General features: G+C 31.3%; 1 protein-coding gene across 1 annotated transcript; it reads left to right on the top strand.

The window, feature by feature from the left end:
- Nucleotides 1-1,113: 1,113 nt before the first annotated feature.
- On the top strand, nucleotides 1,114-3,003 carry LOC129909590 (uncharacterized). Its single transcript, XM_055986663.1, has 2 exons — nucleotides 1,114-1,380; nucleotides 1,494-3,003. Exon 2 carries the CDS (start codon nucleotides 1,990-1,992, stop codon nucleotides 3,001-3,003), a length of 1,014 nt encoding a protein of 337 aa, XP_055842638.1. The 5' UTR covers nucleotides 1,114-1,380; nucleotides 1,494-1,989.
- The last annotated feature ends 6,989 nt before the right edge of the window (nucleotides 3,004-9,992 follow it).

The raw sequence follows: 9,992 nt of genomic DNA, 5'->3' as shown, positions 1-9,992 counted from the left end.
CTAAAATTTGAATAAGTGTGAACTTAGCGAAGCACCCCCCCCCCCCCTCCCCTCGATGGAATCCAAACTAGGTGCATATTTTGCTGCTATTTTGTTGCTTATTAGTTACGGCAATTTTGTTCCTTCATTAGTTTTTGAGTTATTTAAATTTTTCGCTCAGTTCGTGTGAACTTAGCGAAGCACCCTCTCCCCCTCCTTTAGATTGAATCGAAACAAGCAGGCATATTTTGTTGCTATTTTATTGCTGATTAGGTGCGATAACTTAGATTTTATTGCACCAGTAGTTTTTGTGTTTTAGTTATTTCGCTCAGTTTATCTGAACTTTGCGAATCCAAAATAAGTTTATATTTTATTACAGGATAGTAACGTCAGTTTAGATTTTGTTAATCCGATAGTTTTTTGAGTGTTTCGCTAAGTTTATATAAACTTAGCGAATTCAAACTAGGTTTATATTTCGTTATTATTTTGTTGGTAATTAGGTGCGACAACTTAAATTTTATATTGCTCTATTATTTTTGCAATTTGGTTCGTTTCGCTAAGTTGATATGAGTTTAGCGAAACATCCTATAAAACAAAAACTACTACTACTAATTAGCAACAAAATGATAAACTACTTCCAAATCGATTTGCGAAAAAAGGTTCGCTAAGTTCACATTCATGAAATTTGACTTTAACTGACTGCCATTTTCTATTTACCCACTACAATGAAATTACACTAATTATACAGTCAAATAAGGTGAAATAAGGGGTAAACCTCGGATTTTTTTTTTTGCTCAATATCTTTGTTTTATCATTCTATAACATACCTCAAAAGTCTACAAAATCTCATGTCCGCAAGTCGCGATATTCAAGGTCAAAGCGCGAAATGGAGATTTTCAAAACTAGCAATAATAGACAATGGTATTATATACACATATGATACATGACTTCGAAGTATTTTTTAATGCTGATGCCAGAAAATCTAAAATCAAGAGAATCTGACGCATCTAAAAAAAAGTTATACCTGTTTTTCATCTGTCGACCCATATTATTATAACAGTTGCAAACTTACTCTCCGAGTAATATTCAGCCTATTCGCAAGTGTTTTTAGTTCGCTCCGCTTTATTAATTTATAAAATCGATTTTAAACCCAGACTTTTGATCCAAGTTGTGGTCTTTTGTGTGCCATTATAACCTGGCAATTCATTTTTGTTAATTTTGTTAATAGTGTTAATACTAAAAATTAATCAAAATTAAATTACAAATTCATAATTAAATTGACCCATAGTTATATCTGTACATATAACTGATTTCATTTATTTTCTTGTGTGAAAAGAGAATATACTTTGCCGCTCTCAACATTTTTTGCTCCCGTTGATGATTTTTTGTTTCTTTCTCCCGGTGAGTGAAACTTTTAGCATATGTTCTGCCTATTGAAGCTTTATTGAGACTACATTGTATCCGAACTTCTTACCTAAATTTTCATGTTGCTACTTGCTGCCAACTGAGATTAGAACATCATTCAACAATAACAATATACTCATCAGCTGTTATCTGTCATCAGTCATCACTCATATCTGCCATCTGTTTCAACTGCCACCTATCATCTCATACCATAAATAGCATTACAACCTCAAATTCATGGTTTGTGCATGAACTAAGCATATATCAGCAATTTCCCGTCTGTTCTGGATACCATAAACTTTTTTAGTTTTGTCTCATCTTTTCCCGGTGAGTACACTTTTAGTAGATGTTCTGCCGGTAGTTTTTTTGATTCTACATAAACAAATATATTTGCCTTTTTCTATTGGTAATATAAACAACAACAACTACACATCGAGTAACAAACATCGAACTGTCAAAAAATACATAATCTCCACAACCAACATCTAGCTTATACGCCAACCTTTCTCATCGCATGTTACGTTACGCTATTTAAATTACGTAAAGTAAATTTTATACTGCTCAAAAAATATTAAAGGACAAAACTCAAATACAATAAAAATAAAAATGTCATCTTGTACTATATGCGAAAAAATTGCGGACTATTTGATTGATTCAATAATTTGTCATGGAAATTGTCGAAGATCATTTCATATAAAATGTATTGATGCTCCGTATAGCAGTATTAAGCTTTTCAACAAAAGAAAATCATTTTATTATTTTTGCGACGAGTGTGATCCTTTTGTACACACTAACATTACTCGAGACGTTTTACAAAATAAATATAACCTTGAAAAGTTGCATGCACAATTACTCCATCTTAACGAAAAAATCGACAAATTAACTACTTCCTCTATAAAACATACTACGGAATCACATAATGATGAAGTCGAAATCACTGGTTGCAATTCTTTAAATGACACATCAACTTTAAAGCGAAAAATTGACAAAACTGATACCGAATCATGTGAAATAAATCCCTCGCCGAAAAAGCCTGCTACTTCGAGTTCTAACTCCGCTACCTTACCACCACCTACTCAATCGATTACGACGCCACTACCTCCATCTACCTTAGCAACATTAATAGAATCAACTATAGTATCTGAAACCTCAGCATCGAAAACAGATCCCATACAAACACCATCAACATCATCTTTACCTAATATAAAACCTTCTTCATCTCATAATACGCGAAAACCAAGTCTTGTCAATCATTCAATTTCACCCATTACTAGTGGATTGAAAGTAGTAGAAGGCCATCGCACATTATTTATATCTAAACTTGACCCAACTACAAATGCCCTCGATATAAAAAATTTTATTTCAAACAAGACAGGTACATCTTCGCTATTCAAAGTTGAGAAGATGATTCATCGAAATTACTCGAAATATGCATCCTTTAAGATAAGAGTCCCAGATTCAATTTTCCATCTTCTCAATTCAACATCGCTTTGGCCAACAGGGATAATAATACATGAATTTGAAAACAAACAACATAATACGAAAATCTCATCCCATAACCCTTTTCCAATGAACCGGACAGTGCAATATCTTCGAAGAAGCAGCTCCAACAAGTTCTGATTTACTATCAAAACGTCAATGGGCTAAGGACAAAGATCAACACGGTCTACAAAAATATAAACAATCTCCAACACGACATAATTATATTAACATAAACTTGGCTTAGTAACTCTTTCTTGGATACTGAACTCTTCGACTCATCCTACCAAGTTTTTAGACGAGATAGACACCACTTGAATGACTCACTGACAGTTGGTGGTGGAATTCTAGTTGCGGTCAAAAACTGTCTAATAAGTACTTTAGTTGATGCTTTTGATCTCTCTGACGTCGAAATACTATGTATTAAAATCAAAATGGAAATTGGTTACCTTTATATCATCTCTGTATACATACCTCCACGATCTACAAGCTGTATCTACGAGAACTGCGTAAATTTAATTGAAAACATTCATGACCAAATGGAACCAAATGACGAGCTCCTAATCGTAGGCGATTTCAATCTTCCGAACCTGAACTGGACAAGATCAACAGATTTCAATAGCTTTTCGCCTATTAACCCAACTTGTACTAACGAGTTCTTTATCATTGATGGTCTAGCTTCTTGTGGTCTTATTCAATTTAATGGGGTTGTTAACCGCTTTAACAAATTACTAGACTTAATATTTTTCTCGGACACAATAAATGCTGACGTAGCTGTAACTCCAGCCGATGTTATACTATTACAAGAAGACCGTCACCATCCAGCCTTAAATATATTACTGAATATAAACATATGCAATATTCCCATCAGTTTAAACGAAAAACTTGAATTCAATTTTAAAAAATGTAATTTTAACGAACTTATTAATTTGCTGTGTAATGTTGACTGGAATCAAATGCTCTCAAATCGAAATATTGATCATATGTGTTTTGAATTTTATAGTTTTTTATTTACTTGTTTTTACGAAACTACACCATTACGAAAGTCTTGCTATTATTCTAAAATTCCACCATGGTTTGACACTAATTTGAAAAACTTGAAAAATAAAAGAAATAAGGCTTGGCTAAAGTTTAGTAAAACCAGAGCGGATGTTGATTTCAGAATTTACTCCGAACTTAAATGTATGTTTGCTGACTACTTCAACACCCTTTATTCAGACTATATTTGTAAAATTGAGGAAGAGTTAAAACAGAGCCCAAAAAACTTTTGGAACTTTGTGAAAAGCAAAAGAAATTCTGACGACTACCCTAACTCTATGTCATATAACAACACATCAAGTCATGACTCTAAATTGATTTCGAACATGTTTGCTAGTTTCTTCAAAGATGCTTTTGATGTTCCTTCTTCTTGTCAAACTACCCCTCCATTCTTTCCTTCCCAAAATTTTCCACACCTTAGCTCACTTAATTTTACCATATGTGAAGAATTATTAATTGTTCGAAATGTCTCAGAACTTGACGACTGTTTTAGCCCTGGCCCTGATGGTGTACCATCATGTGTGTTAAAAAAATGCGTATCGTATTTATCCTTTCCTCTTTATGTTTTATTCAACGAATCTCTGAGGTGCTCAATCTTTCCAGTACTATGGAAAAATGCTTTTATAAGTCCAATTCACAAAAAAGGGTCAAAGAACGAAATCACGAATTACAGACCCATTGCCAAACTTTCTGTTATTCCTAAACTATTTGAGTCCATTATCTGTAGCATGTTATCTTTTAACTGCAAGTCAATTATTTGCGACAATCAACATGGCTTCGTCCAAAATAAGTCAACTATTACTAATCTGCTCCATTTTACTTCTTTTTGCCTTGATTCCTTTGAAAACCGGAAGCAAGTAGACTGTGTGTTCACAGACTTTAGTAAAGCCTTCGACAAATTGTGCCACAAGACTTTAGTCCACAAACTAAAGGCCTTAGGATTTAATGACAAATTTTTACTGTGGATTTCGTCATATTTAAAGAATAGAAGTTATACTGTTACTTTCAGAAATGAGCAATCGGACCAATTTCATGTCAACTCTGGTGTTCCACAAGGTAGCCATTTAGGTCCCCTTTTATTTATTTTGTACATAAATGACATAACATCCATTATAAAAAACTCGTCTGTTTTAATTTACGCTGATGACATTAAAATTTTCAAAATTATAAACTCAATTAATGACTGCTCACAGCTTCAAGAAGATCTACATAGATTTAGGGAATGGTGCAATATTAACCGACTTTATTTGAATATAGACAAATGTAAAACTATGTGTTTTTCACGCAAAAAAACAATTATAACTTATAATTATATTTTAGATTCTTCTTCTCTCTGTAAACTTTCCGAGTTCTCTGATTTAGGAGTTATTCTTGACACTAAGTTGACGTTTACTGACCATTATAACTTTATAGTAAAAAAAGCTAATAAGATTCTTGGTTTTATCAAACGATTTTCTCGTGATTTCTGTGATCCCTATGTCCTCAAGCTTCTTTATATTTCTTTTGTTAGACCTGTACTTGAATACGGCTGCGTAATATGGGCTCCTTACTATTCTGTTCATATAAATAGACTTGAAGGTATACAGAGGAGGTTTTTGCGTTTTTGCCTTCGTTTTCTTCCATGGTCCCAAAGATCCATACACCCACCCTATTCTCACAGACTCTTACTTATAAATCTCCCTTCACTTTTACAACATAGAAAATATATTCAGCTTTGTTTTATTGTCAAATTAATCAATGGTTCAATAATATGTCCATCAACTCTGCGTCGTCTAAATTTCAGCTATAGTCAAACTAACATAAGAAGACAATTGCCTTTATGTCCGATTTTCAGCAGAACAAATTATGGTGTGAATAGCCCATTAAATCAATTGATTTCAGTCTTCAATAAATATTACTTTTTGATCTCATCTGTAAACGACAATGTCAAAAGCAAAACATTTAAAGAAAACTTTTTTAACATATTATAGTTATTATTTATTTTTTAGGTAAAATTTTATTATTAAAATTGTATGTACATAAATAGTTTTAAATTCTAACGTTAGGCTATTAACGGATTAAATAAATAAATAAAGAAAAACTCTTAAAAGTTATGGTAGAGGAACCAAATTTTGCATGAAGGTTTTTATATCCATCATCATTAAAAATCAGAACAATGCAATGCAAAAAGCATTCATATCTATGATAAAATGGTATTTTTTAAGAAAATTGGAAATTTTGGGATATGCACTAAAAAACATTCTGGTACGATCTTGGAATTAGTGCTAATAGGCTAATTTTTTTTGTTTCTATCTTTGCTTGGATATTCTATAACTTATATGTCAAAAATCTAAAAAAAATCTCATTTAACATTCATTCCGAGGTGAAACCCTTATTTGACTGAATTAATAGAAAATATTAAAAGGAACACATTGTAGGTAATTTTATATTTTTTGTTTTACTTACTGGTCTTTACTTAACTTTGGTCTACTTACTGGAACTTACAAGCAAAATATCCAAAAAAAAATGCATTTTAGTGCAGAAGTCCGCTAAAAAGATTGTTGAGGTGGTGAGAAATTGAAATTAAGCCTTTCAAATATGCCCCTATCGATCTATGAAATAAAAACTGACAGTGCCTCTGCGCGTAAAGTCAAATGACGCTTTATTAATAATAAAATGTATACAAAAAAAATTCAAAACCCGCAGTGGTAATTTTTTTTTAGACCGAAATAATTCTCCAAAATGTATTAAATAAAACTCCAAATCCTTGCAATAAGTCATTACTGTTTCCAAAGAAAGTCGAAAAAAATACCATACAATTTCAAAAACCTCTTGACGATACATTTCTTGCTATAGTAGTTACAGAACCCCACAAAATATAACCCAAAATAAATTTCGAAATGACACCCTGTAGAGAAGTTTTGTATTCGTAACACGTGTCCAGTTCATCTGCTGATACAATGGCTATGAAACAATTTGTACGAGATGCCTTTGCCTATCCCTAATGATGTATCAAATCAACCCGCAATCAGATTAAAGCGAGTAGTCATGTGCAAATCGACATTTCACTTATATACATTTATAGTTATACTTCTTGAATATACATGTTATAATGTTATACATATGTATATGGAAGTTGTGAGAGATAAGTGGACCTTAGGGCATTGGCCTGGCCTAATGTGATTTGGTCATTTAAAGTGTTTGTTAAAATTAATCATTTATGCGCTTCGACACTGTTATAGGTCTGATAGTTTGGGTATTGGGTGCAAATATTGAAATACAAATGTTTTTTTATAAACTACCAAAAAACATAATGTTCATTGGCGATGGAATTTATGCTCTTATTTTCATATGAATATTTTTTTCTTTTTTTTACATTTTTTTTTCTATTAGAGGAATAAATCATGTGCATATTGTGTAAAAAACTTTGAGTTTGCAAAGCTGTAGTTGTTCATAATCTTGTTCAATATTTGCATCCAATCACCAGCTATTTCAACGTCATGTGCTTATAGAAGATTTAACATTTTTAAGTATCTTATTCTTTTTTAACTAGAAAAAAAAAAAGATTTAGTATGTTCGTACCCTCATAACTTCTAAACTACTTGTCATTATTGGACAAATGAAGTATTGTTGGAAGCAGCAAGCTTGCCCGTTGGTTATAGGCTGTGAAATATTTTGTAATACCTATGTGATAATAGGGCATCAAGTTCAAAAAAAAAAAGTCAACAGCGTTCTGTTGAAGATATGATAAATTAATTGATTTGGTTTCCTCGTTAGTTATTCACTGCGATACAAAATTTGTTAAAATATATAAGAAAATGAAACTAAATTCCTTTTTCAGTTAAAGCAAATACATAATAAAATAAATCTTTGCTACATCAAAATATGTTCACACATTTACATTTCTCTCTGTTTTCTAAACTTGGTTGGTATAGGTAACTAAATTAATTAATTTACTAATTGCAATCATTTTTATTCCACCAATGCCATTGCTATGGCTTCTTCCTTTATAATCCTTACAACACACACTCAAAAAATTTATTAGTAAAACGGCTACGAATGGCATTCGTAACAAAAATATTCGTCCATTGTACTCATATTCGTAAAATACACGCAGTATTCGTGCAGTAGAAAATTTACGAATGCATTAGTAAAATTTTACGAATAACTGTAGTAATATCCACGAATTTATTCGTTCAATGTACTAATTTTATTCGTAAACAAAAATTAAACAACTTTTATTAGTACATTGTACGAATTATTGCGTACATATAACTAATAACATTCGTAAATTCTTCGTACGAATGCATTCGTAATTTCTTGCATTGTATTCGTAGTATTTACTAATAAATTCGTACTATTTACTAAGTAAATACTAATATTCGTAGAGAAATTTATTCGTAGGGTGCCTGTACGCATTATTCGTAGAATATACGAATAATTCGTTGATTTTTAAACCGAAATATCCGTTATTTCCGTTATTTGTTAAACGTTTTCCATTCCTAAATACCATAAAAAATGTTAGTTGGAATACGCGCGTCGTCGATGGCAGAACATTAACATATTAAATGGAAAATATAATTTCATAAAATAAATATATTTAAGAAATACAAAGTTTGTAAAAATAGGTTACTTTCGTTCAGTGCGGAAAAAAAAGTGCTTGTAGTTAAGCAGTGGTTTAAATCATTGTTTAACGTAAATTTTACTATCTATACATGAAGTATTTACAAAACCGAGGAACGACTGAACAACTACAATTACAACAAAAACCAGGTGAGTAATTTTTGTTTAAAATTAATTAAATCATTATACTTTATGGCATAGGTGTATGAAACACAAGTGTTATAATAACATAATATACAGGTTATTTCATTAATCATAACTTATTTTCTGACTTTTCGTTTTAGAACATTCTTTCAAGATTGGCATAGGGAATTTATCAACAATCAGCTTTACCAATGGCAAATGGCGGCCCATATCACTTCAAAGTTACTGGTGCTTTTCTAAAAATATTTATTGTAAGTATAGACATTTTTTCGAGCAATTTTCAATGTTAATTGTTTGTATATTTTCAGTGGCCTTCCATAACACAGAATATGAACACCGTGGAATATATGTGGTATAATATTTAAGATCAAAAAAACATTCATTATATTTTTATAAATGTGAAAAATTAATGCAATATATTTTTATAGTTTGAAGTACAGTTTTGCTTTGGTAATTATTTCAACAATTCATATTTCAGGAAATTTCAAGAACAAAATTCAATGGTTGAAAGTTCTACAATGAATAACATTCGTACAATATACGAATAGCACTGTATAATGTACGAATTATTAGTAAAGCCATTCGTAAATATTACAATGTTATTCGTACAATATACGAATACTACTGTAAAATGTACGAATGAATCAGAAAAGCATTAGTAAATACTACGAATTATTCGTACAATCTACGAATGGGAATGTAAATCTACTAATAGTATTCGTACAATATACGCATGATTTTTTACGAATACTAATAAAATATTGGTAAAAGTACTAATAAACGTGCATTTTACGAATAATATTCGTGGCTGAAAACCACGAATAAAATTCGTAGAATGTACGCAGTTATTAGTACTATTTACACATGAAATTTTTTGAGTGCAGCCTTAAGCTTGAACATCGTTTTCATCTCTCTTTTAAAAGCAAACACAATGCCAGTACCAGAAGCAGGATATGTTTTTCTTAATTAATGAAACCTAAACCTTCAACAAAGCCATTTTTTTCCTGTTTTGTATGTTTGTATGTTTTACACACACTTACACATGTCGTATAGTATAGTTAGTATACGAAGGACAATTTAATAAAAATTAAAACCATATAAAATCGCAGCAAATTTGAATGTCATTAGTGCGAGAATGTGTAATGTGTGTGCGGTGCCAGAGATTAAAGTAGCCACGCTTAAGTGATTAGGCAGTAAATTATGCGAAAGACTTAATTTGTGTGACTTTACACATGTTTGTATGTATGTTAGTAGCCGTTAAGTAGTTTTAATATGTGGGACAAAATTTTGTAAGTGATTAAAATGTGTGTATTGAAATGCAGGTAATTTCGTGTAGGTATGTTTCT

Source organism: Episyrphus balteatus, chromosome 2 (genome assembly GCF_945859705.1).
Source record: "Episyrphus balteatus chromosome 2, idEpiBalt1.1, whole genome shotgun sequence".
Taxonomy (NCBI): Eukaryota; Metazoa; Arthropoda; class Insecta; order Diptera; family Syrphidae; genus Episyrphus; species Episyrphus balteatus.
Note: the sequence above shows the minus strand (reverse complement) of the source record. Positions and strands in the feature narration are given on the sequence as shown.